The sequence below is a fragment of the Chelonia mydas genome, chromosome 14 (genome assembly GCF_015237465.2).
Source record: "Chelonia mydas isolate rCheMyd1 chromosome 14, rCheMyd1.pri.v2, whole genome shotgun sequence".
NCBI classification, from domain to species: Eukaryota; Metazoa; Chordata; order Testudines; family Cheloniidae; genus Chelonia; species Chelonia mydas.
Window position 1 is genome coordinate 32,435,072 of NC_051254.2, and position 13,182 is coordinate 32,448,253.

At 45.2% G+C, this 13,182-nt stretch overlaps 2 protein-coding genes across 4 annotated transcripts in view; one reads left to right on the forward strand and one right to left on the reverse strand.

The window, feature by feature from the left end:
• LOC102945825 (zinc finger protein 436) overlaps nucleotides 1-13,182 on the forward strand; it is a 1,196,575-nt gene that overhangs the window by 788,146 nt on the left and 395,247 nt on the right. The gene's annotated exons all lie outside the window — the stretch shown is intronic.
• The window catches only part of LOC102939916 (butyrophilin subfamily 1 member A1), a 64,764-nt gene that overhangs the window by 26,157 nt on the left and 25,425 nt on the right, over nucleotides 1-13,182 (reverse strand). For both annotated transcript variants that reach the window (XM_043528790.1, XM_043528791.1), the window contains exons 4-5: nucleotides 7,693-7,974; nucleotides 2,752-2,868 (exon numbers count right to left, since the gene is read on the reverse strand). In XM_043528790.1, coding sequence (XP_043384725.1) covers nucleotides 2,752-2,868; nucleotides 7,693-7,974 — 399 coding nt within the window. The remainder of the gene's footprint in view (nucleotides 1-2,751; nucleotides 2,869-7,692; nucleotides 7,975-13,182) is intronic.

A 13,182-nucleotide genomic window follows, 5' to 3' on the forward strand; every position in this document is an offset into this window, starting at 1 on the left:
GCCCAGGAAGATTATTTGTTGAGGTTGGAACCTGAATCTGAAACCAGGGCTACTGGTTTCATAGGGCCCTGGGTTGGGACCCAGTGGAGCAGGGTGGATCTGGGTCCCCCTACCCCTTCCCGCGCCTACCACTGGGTGCAGGGGCCACCCCAGGGATTGGGTGCTACTGTCTGAGATGGTGACTATTGGGCAGTGCTACTGGAGGCTAGAGCCACTGGGTGTTAAAGCCCCAGATTGATTGACTTTCGCTGCTAGGCCTCGCTGCCCTGAGGATAGGGGCAGCTGTATTGACTCTGGCCATGGGGCCTCACTGCCTTGAGGACAAGGGCAGCCCCATATATTCTGGTCACAGGGCCTCTCTGCCCTCCACACCCACCCTGCCTAGGTGCTCAACATGATGGGATTGCTTGCCCAAATGATCACTTTTGGCTGACTGATTTAGTTGGGGATTGGTCCTGCTTTGAACAGGGGGTTGGACTAGATGACCTTCTGAGGTCCCTTCCAACCCTGAGATTCTATGATTCTATGTGGGATCCCCCATCTCCTTGTTATTGGGGCAGGAGTAATAAAGGGTTGTTATCCTTGGTGTGTGAATCAAGGGCAGCAGAACTGTACGTGGCATAACTGATTGAAGGACTCACCCTCAACTAAATGGCACTCGCTAGGCAGTGGACATGGGCTCCAAAGCCTAGTGAGGCTGGCCAGCCAGCTATTTGATCCTTTATGTCTGCTGTGTAATAACAAAGTTAATTTGGACTCAACTGAGAGTTTTGTTATACACCCCAGAGCTGAAATCACTGATATTTAGGTCTAACTGTTAGACCTTGTTTGGGACAGTGTCTCTGATGTAAGAGATTGCCTAGCGTGCACCAGCCAGTGAGGCTCCCACACTCTAACAGCTGAAATCATGAGAGTTGTGCTAAGTGTGGGGGGACCTGAAAACATCCTGGTGGATTGGTGTAGCAATGGGCCAGCAGGGTGGCTGGGGAAGAGAAGCCGAGGGCCAGTTGTCTGGCAGGGTAGCTGGTGAAGAGGCACAGTGATCAGCCAGCATGGTGGCTGGCGACGAGGAGTGGCAAGCAATTGCCTGGGCAGCAGAGCTACTAATGTGCCTGCTTACCCCCTCTCCACCCAGGGTGGGAGGTGAACTCTGCAGATGCACCTCTGGACTCTGGGTCTGCAGTGACCCAGAACAACAACTGTGAGTGGGGTGCAGAGAAGGGATGGGCATGTTAAAGGGACATTTGGTTGCTGGACTGAAGAACCTGAGGGGAAAAGGACACTGCTTGAGTCTTTGGCTCATTGTTTATGTTTATGAACTCTGTTTGTGCTGTATTCCCAAATTAATGCTGAGTTATTTCCCACCTTTTATTAAGTTTCTTTCTACACTGAGACTTTGTGCTTGCAAGAGAGAAAGTATTGCCTCTTAGAGACACCCAGAGCGTGGTATATAATTGTCCCAGGTTACTGGGTGGGGGCTCAAGCTGGTTTTGTGTTGTCTTGTTGAAGAGAAACCCCTAGATATTGAACTCGGCCCTTGTTGCTGCCAGTTCCAACAGGCAGAAGGCTTACCGGTGACAGTTCTAAAGGTACAACACCCAGTTCCAGCTTTCAAAAGTACAAAGCACGGCTCCTTTCTGCTTCTCTGAATTACCTGCTTCCGTCCTCAGTGGGAAATGGTTGTAACAGACATTTCCCCTTCCCAATTCTTCAGATACTTGTAAATTCCCACACAGCACTTCAGGCGAGAAAACCCTGGCTGGGACTTTCACAGCTGCCTTGGGGGTTTGCACACTCAGTGCCATTAATTTAAACAAAAATTGAGTATTCAGATCCCTTAGGCAGCTTTGAAAACCCCAGCATTGCTAGAAATGCCCAGATCACTGAAGGCCAATTTCTGCCCCTTGTGATCAGAGGAAAACCTACAGCTGAGCACTTGTACTACAATAGAGAATTTATTGCCCTGTCCCTGTAGCAGGATCTCAGGGCTTGTCTACACCTACAGCACTGCAGCTGCACCAGTGCAGATGCACCGCTGGAGTGCTTAGTGGAGATGCTACCTACACCGAAAGAAGAGCCTCTCCCATTGGGGTAGGTACCGATAGAAGTGTGCAGTGTAGATCCACCCTCCGGCTGAAAGCGGCAAGTTTCAGCGCAATAACTTGCCAGTGTAGACAGGCTCCTAGCACTGGGAGCTACGCCCCGCCCCTCGTGGAGTGGTTTTCCCGGAGCGCAGGGAGAGCTCTCTCTGAGTGCTGGTGCATGACCACACAGTAGATAAGGTAATTGCTAACCTCTCCATTATCACTACTTTCCCATTCGCAGCTCCTACTCCTCTAGATGGGGAGGGGAAGGGGCATGCACAGACTGGGGCGGGGGCAGAACTGGAACCGAAGAAATCCCCTCTCTCCTCCTACTTTCTGTTATTTTTTTCTTGCCAAATTACAAATGTCAGCGCTCCAAGCCCAGCTCACTGAGCCCCACATGGGTGTTTCAATGTAAGGGGTGCTGATCCCCATGGAATAGTTCAGAATCCCATTTGATTGGGATCCTTTAGTGGGTGTTGAAGGGGTGAAGCCATTTGACACTTCTCAGCTCAACTGTGAAGTCATTGTTCACCCTTCTCCCGCCGCCCATGGCCTGAAACTCTTCTGAACATGGAATCAAAGCCCCTTAATCCCTGTATCTTTACTTTTGTTTTTCATTTTTATCTCTCCCCTCACCCCAAAGCCCCCTCTCCCGTTACTTCACCTATTGCTCTGTGTCGCCTCCAGAAGCAGTAACCGGCCAGGGCCATGAGAACAGCCAGGAGAGTCAGGATCACCCAGAGAGCCACTTTCGAGGGATTGACCCTTGGGAAAAATGGCTCTGCAAGAGAAAGTGCCATTAACTTGGGAGCAAACACGTGCAGAATGAAGGCAGGACACTGTGACAGTGGTGACACCGTGGTTAGTTAAAAGACTCTCATGGGGAAATACACCATGAGATGTGGCTCCTTTGTGCTTTATTATTAAGTCAATGAAAGTCCAAGCTTTATTCTTCTTACTGATCATAGTTCGTTAAAGGGAGGGGGCGTGTTGGAGGTAGGGAGGGGGTAGGGTGGAGCTCTGCTGCGTTACATCTATCCCCCACCTGCATAAATTCAGGTATTTTCTAGGCTGCTCTAACTGATCCCCAAGCTGCAGCCAGTGCAGACTGGCCCTCAGAATCAGAGAGTTGTGACCAGCTCCCTGACACCCCCAACTCCCCTGTGTTCAGAGGGGCTCAGCCACATGAGAGAGTCTGGCCCAAAAGATGTTATTGCAGGATTTTAATACAAACAAAACTTGAGCCTGGAGAGTCAGATTAAAAATTCCTCCAGATTCCTCTTCCCTGGGCCCTGGGGCGATGCTGACGACAGGGTCCTTGCTATGTGATTAGTGTGGTGTATTGAAAACTGTGTAGAAATCACAGATTGTCACTCTGAATCCTGAGGGGTTTTCTGTTGCTGCTTGCAGGCTAGGGGGCTCTGTAAGGAGCATGCAATGTGGGGCTTCTGCAGTCACTCTGCACAGAGCCAGGTGGGCTATGTTCTGCCTCCCTGCCTCAGGGAGCAGCCTGCTTTGTCTCTCTCTGTATTTGGCTATTGTGTGTTAGAGTTCTGGATTTTGGGGAATAAAGCAGCATTACATTGCAACCTTCCAGGAAGAGTATTTGTTTTGTTTCTAACTCTCTGTGGGTATGCTGTGAACACAACAACCATGTGATACCGGGCATACCATAAGCTTATCAGCAGTGCAGCACTATGAGATCTCAGATGAATAGTGATTAACATATGCAACATTGTTATTATTATAGTTGTCATAAACATACAGCTAAGGGTAGTCTAGAATTCCTCCTTACCTGTAAGGGGTTAAGAAGCTCAAATAACCTGGTTGGCACCTGACCAAAAGGACCAATGGGGAAAGAAGATAATTTCAAATCGGGGGTGGGGGAGGGAGGCTTTGTTTGTGCTCTGTGTTGTGTGTTCTCTGGGGAAGCAGAGAGGCATCAGGTCAGAAAATTCCTTCTCCTAAAATCATCCTAAAATGAGTCTCAATATTGCAAAAAGAGTAAGTAAATAAGGCAAGGCACGTTAGATTATCTTTTGCTTTTAGCTTGTGAATTTTCCCTATGCTTAGAGGGAGGTTTATCCCTGTTTTTTGTAACTTTAAAGTTTTGTCTAGAGGGGAATCCTCTGTGTTTTGAATCTGATTACCCTGTAAAGTTACCTTCCATCCTGATTTTACAGAGGTGCTTCTATTACTTTTTTTTCTTTATAATAAAGTTCTGTTTTTTAAGAATCTGATTTACCTATTTGGTTGGTATATTATTCTCAAGCCTCCCCAGGAAAGGGGGTGAAGGGGATTGGGGGGATATTTTAGGGAACAGGAACTCCAAGTGGTCCTTTTCCTGAATCTTTGTCTAACTCACTTGGTGGTGGCAGCAGTACTCATCCAAGGACAAGGAAGGATTTGTGCCTTGGGGAAGTTTTTAACCTAAGCTGGTAGAAATAAGCTTAGGGGGTCTTTCATGCGGGTCCCCACATCTGTACCCTAGAGTTCAGAGTGGGGAGGGAACCTTGACATGTCATAAACATACAGCTACAGGTAGCCTAGAATTCCTTGTTACCTGTAAGGGGTTAAGAAGGAATTCTAGGCTACCCTTAGCTGTATGTTTATGGCAATAGTGATGAACTACATATTCTGTATTAACAAAGTTATTTGGTAGATAATAATACAGAAAAATATGAACCTTTTTTCTAAAAATCAAGATGCTTTTTAGCTAAAAGTTTGTTTCTGCATGTTTTGGGCCTGATCCTTTATTGTTAGCACTGCCAAAACTCTCATCAACCTGGTTATGCAGGGAAGGTAGGATCCGTTCCATTGTGTGCTGTGAAATAAAAAAACACAGTGTACATTCATGGCCGATGCTGGCTGTGGAGCTCTGTGATTACTGCCTTCTGAGCAATTAAGTACAAGTTATGACCTGATCCTCAGTTATGACTTGGGCAAAACTCTCATTTAAGGTGATGGGATTTTGCCAGAGTCTGAACTGCAGGATGAGGCCCATAGCACAGCTCTCCCATTGATGCGGGAGTTTCAGATGTCGTCTAAGTAGCAATGCTCAGATCATATCCAGGGCTCTCTTGTGCTAGTCAGGAAAAATGACTTCATTAGCCAGATTTTCATAAACTGTCAGCACCCAGGAGCTCTCAGTGAGAAGAAAGGAGAATTCCCTCCCCCCGCCAAGAACTGCGATGGTCACAGCACATAGAGAAGTTAGACACAGATATCAATACTCTTGCTGGAAGGTTGCAGCATAATGTGACTTTATTCCTTAGAATCCAGAACCTTAACCCACAAGAACCCCACAATGGAGTCTCTAAGGCAGCGGACACAATTCATCCCACCTTGCTTTCTGTAACACTGTGACACACTGCACCCCATATAAAACCCTGAAACCCCATGTTCACCACTGCTATATGGTTATGATATATTTTGTACAAAGTGTGCCTTGTGAAGTATCATTTGAAATTCATAATTTACTGAATATCATTTTTCTGTTTAAATGTGTATGATAACATTGTATGTGGAGCTATGAGATTTTACTATGTTTGTTAATGAAATATGTTATAATTCTGGGGAATGCCCACAGACTAGCTCCTCAGAGACAACAAAGAACTGATGACAGGTGATGGGAAGCTATTAACTGCTGAGGCAACCATTCGCCATCAGGGGGACTGTAAAAAGATTTGCATATCATCCCCAGTGACATCTCACACATCACGTACACAGATGGTGCGAACAAGAAATTTACAGTTCTCCTGATAGACTCTTTGAATCTCACATACACAGGGGACTGTTTTGTCTACACCCCAGTGGGGAGTAATCCTCAAAGAGAGGAGGAGGGTATAAAATAATAGACAGTGATCTTCACCTTGCCTCTCCTCCCCCATCTCTACTCACAGCAATAAGGTTGCTTGAAAGTCAGTAGAAGCAGCATTGAATGGGGGCGAGGGAGAGAGTTGGTCCTAGCTGGAAGGCTTGCCAGTTAGTTTGGACTGCAGTAAGTATTTGGGTGTGAGAAACCTTTTTGCTTTCAAATGTTGTTTAGCTTGGTAAAGTTTAGGAATTAGTTTTTGGTTTCATTTTTTATTTCTTTTGTAACCAATTCTGACCTTTATGCCTTATCACTTAAAATCTACCATTCTCTAGTTAATAAACTTATTTTATTGTTTTATCTAAACCAGTGTGTTTTGGTTGAAGTGTTTGAGAAATCTCTACTCAGGTTAACAAACACCCCAGCAGAATCATTTCCGTTGATGAAATGACTGACTATTAAAGATTGTTCAGTAGTGTGCTGGACACTACAGGATGCACATTTCTGGGTGCAAGGCTGGGGAATTTGCGAGTGTCACCCTATGTAGTTCATAAGTGGCTGGGAAAGCATTCATGTAACTTTGCTGGGAGTGACTTTACATGCTAATGGCTGTGTGTGAGCAGAGCCCAGAGAGGCTGCATTTCACTAGCAAAGCCGTGTAAAAGGCACCCTGGGCTGGACAGTTAAAGGGACACAGCAGTTCAACAGTCCAGACTGTACCCTAGGGGATGTCACCAACAGGACTTTACTTCTTAGAATCCAGAACCATAACACACAAGAACCAAAACCACAGAGAGGAGGCTGCTCCCTAAGGCAGTGGGCACCTTGCTTTACATTGGCTTGTCTATAGGAACAGTTAGTATGTGGCAGGCTGGGATGTAAATCCACCTTGCACTAGCCTGCCGTGCACTAACTGGCTGTGTGCACCCTGCGACTGTGAACTAAAAGTTCCCTGGTGCATTTTGATCTGTTCTGTTTTCAAAACAGGGTAGAACAAAGCACACTACGGAATTACTAGTGTACGTAGCAGGGTCCACATGGACAGTTAGTATGTGGCAGGCTAGTGAGAGGCAGATTTACACCCCAGCTTGTCACAAACTGTTTCTGTAAACTCGCAGGATTTTCTACAGAGCCCTCCAGTCTGTGAACAGGACCTGGCAAACACCCCCTCTTAAAGTGATAGCTTGAAATTCCAACACAGTCCTCACCACACCACAAGAACAAAGGAGAATTCCCTCCACCACCCCTGCTGAGAAGAATGATTGCTGTTGTGACGTTACACTCCATAATCTTTATGAAAATATGCTTATGATATGGATATGACATAACTGAGATGTACTTTATGCAGGATGGCCCCTGTGAGTCAAAGGGTAAGTCTATATTGCAATTAGATACCTGCGGCTGGCCCCTGCCAACTAACTCAGGTGCACTGGGCTCAGGCTAAGGGGCTGTTTAATGGCAGTGTAGATGGACTTAAGCTGAAGCTTGAGCTCTGGGACCCTCACGGGGTCCTAGAGCCTGGTCTCCAGCCCAAGCCTGAATATCTACACTGCCATTTAACAGCCCCTTAGCCAGAACCCCTTAGCCTGAGCCAGCTGGCACAGGCCACCAGCAGGTGTCTAACTGCAGTGTAGACATCTCCAAAGAGAACGGAGGTTGTTCAGGACTTTACAAGACGTGCTCAGCACCTTGAAGGTTCAGGCCAATAAATAGGAGACACAATGATAAATACTCTCCTCTCATGTCTCCAGCATCTTGGTCTGTCCATGTGCGGCACAGACGGGCACTGACCTGCTATGGAAATCACTGACTCTCTCTCCTGGTTGAGTCGGGGGTTCCTGACACAGCAGGACATTTTCTGGTTGGACTCTTCTGTTAGAACAATGACAATCTCTGTTTGAAACAGGCCATTGGCCTCTGGGGTTATTTCTTCAGAGGCCGATGCTAAGAGCTTCCCCTGGAGATCTCTCCACTGAGCCTTGGGCTGTGGGTACCATCCGGATGATCGACACACCACCCGGATCCCTCCGTCCTGATGTCCCTCCACAGAGATGACTGGAGCAGAGCCCATATCTACAGAAGAAATAAATGAACTTGTGATAATCCTACAGTGCCCAGTAATGAGCCAAAAGCTTCATTACACTGTTATCAAAAGCCATTTCCTATTAAACTAATAATCAGATGTGAGTTCACAAGTGTGGTTGGTCAGTTAATCTGGCCAGATTAATATTTGATATACAGTAAAATTAATATTATAATAGGGCTTTTCTATGCACAAATTTGCTCCAGTTTTTTAAACTGGTTTAGTTCATCAAGTGCAAATTCCTGTGTGGACACTCTTAAATCAAGAAGGAATTGACTCAAGATAAATCAATATCCCTTGGGGTAAGTTTGTTGTCTGTAGTGTTTGTGGTGTGCTTGCTGCTTGACTGAAATATACCGTGTGGTCTGTTTGTTTGGGGGACTGTGTGCTGACCGTGTGTGTGCTAAGCCTAGCAGCCTGCTAGGCAAGGCTGAGAGCTAGGAGCTTCTTGACGAGACATCCAATCAACCCTCAACCAGGGGGCGGCGCTACTCAGGCAGAGCAGGGCTTTAAAAAGTAAGCAACCAGAGGAGCTAGCGAACAGGGGAGTTTGGCGAGGGAGTTTACAGGGGGAGTGTGAGCAGGGGCTAGATACACCTAACATTCTTTGCACTTAAAGGTCAAAACATCGCTTGATAAAAACAAAGCACCAACAAGGGAACAAGCTTCGGGAGTAAAAAGAGAATGCAGGCAGAAGTCCAGCAACAGATTGGGAGCTACCCAGTTTATTGCACCCAATGTGGCATGTATGATTACCTGCCCTATGGGCAGGTGGCATATGTGTGCATTCGGTGCAAGGAGCTCCTGGCCCTCAGAGACCGTGTACGGACTTTGGAGACCAGGGTGGCTGAGATGGAGGAGCTACAGGAGACAGAGAGGTACATAGATGAGACTTTCTGGGACACAGTAGAACGGTCCCACCCCCAGTCTGACAGCCTTTGTGCTGTTGAGGAGGATGAAAGCCTCAGGGAAGCAGCACATCCAACTGGAGCAGAGGGAAACGATCCCATAGTTGGGACCCTCCTCCCAGATGATGTTGTGGTATCCTCTCACATTGAGGATACTTCTCCAGGGGAGGGAACTCCAGTTATTAGGAAGAGACAGGTATTGGTAATGGGCGATTCGATCATTAGAAACACAGATAGCTGGGTTTGTGATGATCGGGTGAACCTCATGGTGACTTGCCTGCCTGGTGCGAAGGTTGCGGATCTCTCAAGACATCTAGATAGGCTTATGTGTAGTGCTGGGGAGGAGCCGGTGGTCATGGTACATGTAAGTACCAACGACATGGGGAAGGATAGGAGAGAGGTCCTGGAGGCCAAATTTAGGCTGCTAGGTAAGAGATTGAAGTCCAGGACCTCCATGGTAGCATTCTCTTAAATGCTTCCACTTCCACGCGCAGGGCCAGTTAGACAGGCAGAACTGCAGGGTCTCAATGTGTGGATGAGACGATGGTGTAGGGAGGAGGGGTTTAGATTTATTAGGAACTGGGAAAGCTTTGGGGAGAGGGGGAGCCTATACAGGAAGGATGGGCTCCACCTAAACCAAAACAGAACCAGATTGCTGGCACTTAAAATTAAAAAGGTCGTAGAACATTTTTTAAACTAAGGGCTGGGGGAAAGCCGACGGGTGCGGAGGAGCATGTGGTTCGGACATCCCTTAGGGAAGGATCTATAAATGGAGATTCCCTATGTTCTAATAAGGAGGAGAGAATGGAAAATGATAAAATACAGGGAGGATCTGATGAGAAACAGTCAAATGAAAAAAAGTCCCATTCAATTATGTCATGCAATAGGGGACAGCCAAAAAATGACAAGTTTTTAAAATGCTTATATACCAATGCTAGAAGTCTAAATAATAAGATGGGTAAACTAGAGTACCTAGTATTAAATGAGGATATTGATATAATCGGCATCACAGAAACCTGGTGGAATGAGGATAATCAATGGGACACAGTAATACCAGGGTACAAAATATATCAGAAGGACAGAACAGGTCATGCTGGTGGGGGAGTGGCACTATATGTGAAAGAAAGCATAGAATCAAATGAAGTAAAAATCTTAAATTAACTAAGTTGTACTACAGAATCTCTATGGATAGTAATTCCATGCTTGAGAAATAAGAATATAGCAGTAGGGCTATATTACAGACCACCTGACCAGGATGGTGTTAGTGACTCTGAAATGCTCAAGGAGATTAGAGAGGCTATTAAAATAAAAAACTCAACAATAATAATGGGGGATTTCAACTATCCCCATATTGACTGGGTACATATCACCTCAGGAAGGGATGCTGAGATAAAGTTTCTTGACACCTTAAATGACTGCTTCTTGGAGCAGCTATTCCTGGAACCCACAAAAGGAGAGGCAATCCTTGATTTAGTCCTAAGTGGAGCACATGATCAAGTCCAAGAGGTGAATATAGCTGGACCGCTTGATAATAGTGACCATATTATAATTAAATTTAACATCCCTGTGGCAGGGAAAACTCCACAGCGGCCCAACACTGTAGCATTTAATTTCAGAAAGGGGAACTACACAAAAATGAGGTTAGTGAAACAGAAATGAAAAGGTACAGTACCAAAAGTAAAATCCCTGCAAGCTGCATGGAAACTTTTTAAAGACATCATAATAGAGGCTCAACTTAAATGTATACCCCAATTTAAAAAACATAATAAGAGAACCAAAAAAGAGCCACTGTGGTTAAACAACAAAGTAAAAGAAGCAGAGAGAGGCAAAAAGGCATCCTTTAAAAAGTGGAAGATAAATCCTAATGAGGAAAATAGAAAAGAGCATAAACTCTGGCAAATGAAGTGTAAAAATATAATTAGAAAGACCAAAAAAGAATTTGAAGAACAGCTAGCCAAAGACTCCAAAAGTAATAGCAAAATATTTTTCAAATACATCAGAAGCAGAAAGTCTGCTAAACAACCAGTGTGGCCACTGGACGATCGAGATGCTAAAGGAGCACTCAAAGACAATAAGGCCATCGCAGAGAAACTAAATGAATTCTTTGCATCGGTCTTCACTGTTGAGGACGTGAGGGAGATTCCCAAACCTGAGCCATTCTTTTTGGGTGACAGATCTGAGGAACCCCCAAATTGAGGTGTCATTAGAGGAGGTTTTGGAACAAATTGATAAACTAAACAGTAATAAGTATCCAGGACCTGATGGTATTCACCCAAGAGTTCTGAAGAAATTCAAATGTGAAATTGCAGAACTACTAATTGTCTTCTGTAACCTATCATTTAAATCAGCTTCTGTACCAAATGACTGGTGGATAGACAATTTTTAAAAAGGGCTACAGAGGTGACCCTGGCAACTACAGGCCAGTAAACCTCACTTTAGTACAGGTCAAATTGGCTGAAACTATCGTAAAGAACAAAATTGTCAGACACATAGATGCACATAATTTCATGGTTTCATAATTTCATCGTCAACATGGTTTTTGTAAAGGGAAATCATGCCTCACCAATCTACTAGAATTCTTTGAGGGGGTCAACAAGCATACGGACAAAGGAGATCCAGTGGATATAGTGTATTTAGATTTTCAGAAAGCCTTTGACAGGGTCCCTCACCAAAGGCTCTTAAGCAAAATAAGCAGTCATGGGATAAGAGGGAAGGTTCTCTCATGGATTGGTAACTGGTTAAAGATAGGAAACAAAGGGTAGGTATAAAGGGTCAGTTTTCAGAATTGAAAGAGGTAAATAGTGGTGTCCGCCAGGGGTCAGTTCTGGGACCAGTCCTATTCAACATATTCATAAATGATCTGGAAAAAGGGGTAAACAGTGAGGTGGCAACATTTGCAGATGATACAAAACTACTCCAGATAGTTAAGTCCCAGGCAGACTGCGAAGAGCTACAAAAGGATCTCACAAAACTGGGTGACTGGGCAACAAAATGGCAGATGAAATTTAATGTTAATAAGTACAAACTAATGCACATTGGAAAACATAATCCTAACTATACATATACAATGATGGGGTCTAAATTAGCTGTCACCACTCAAGAAAGAGATCTTGGAGTCATTGTGGATAGTTCTCTGAAATCATCTACACAATGTGCAGCGGCAGTCAAAAAAGGGAACAGAATGTTGGGAATCATCAAGAAAGGGATGGATAATACGACAGAAAATATCATATTGCCTCTATATAAATCCATGGTACGCCCACACCTTGAATACTACGTGCAGATGTGGTCGTCCCATCTCAAAAAAGATATACTGGAATTGGAAAAGGTTCAGAAAAGGGTAACAAAAATGATTAGGGGTATAGAACGGTTTCCGTATGAGGAGAGATTAATAAGACTGGGACTTTTCAGTTTGGAAAAGAGGCGACTAAGGGGGGATATGATAGAGGTCTATAAAATCATGAGTGGTATAGAGAAAGTAAATAAGGAAGTGTTATTTACTCCTTCTCATAATACAAGAACAAGGGACCACCAAATGAAATTAATAGGTAGCAGGTTTAAAACAAACACAAGAAAGTATTTTTTCACGAAACGCACTGTCAACCTCTGGAACTCCTTGCCATAGGGTGTTGTGAAGGCCAATACTATAATGGGGTTCAAAAGGGAGCTAGACAGATTCATGGAAGATAGGTCCATCAATGGCTATTAGCCAGGAGGGACAGGAACGGTGTCCCTAGCCTCTGTTTGCCAGAAGCTGGGATTGGGTGACAGGGCATGGATCACTTGATGATAACCTGTTCTGTTCATTCCCTTTGGGGCACCTGCCATTGGCCACTGTCAGAGGACAGGATACTGGGCTTGATGGACCTTTGGTCTGACCCAGTATGGCTGTTCTTATTTTCTTATTTAGGATTGTCCACACAGAGCTTTGCACTAGTTCATCAAGACCAGTGCCCATGTATGTGTAGACAAGCATTAAATTAATTCACAGATAACAAACCTTGTTATACGGGATTTCAGGTTGCTTGGCAGTTCCTTGTACCCTTCCAGAATAAAGATGTGAATAGCAGAAAACTGGTACAACTGAACGCCAGGAAATACGCTCAGGCCGTGTCTACACTGCAAGTTACAGCGCAGTAACTTGCTCGCTCAAGGGTGTGAAAAATCAAACCCCACCAAGCGCAGCAAGTTTGGGCAGTGTAAAGCACCAGTGAAGACAGGCTCCGAGCACTGGGAGGCATCCGGAGCTATTCCCCTCATTGGGGTGGATGACACAGAGCGCCGCGAGAG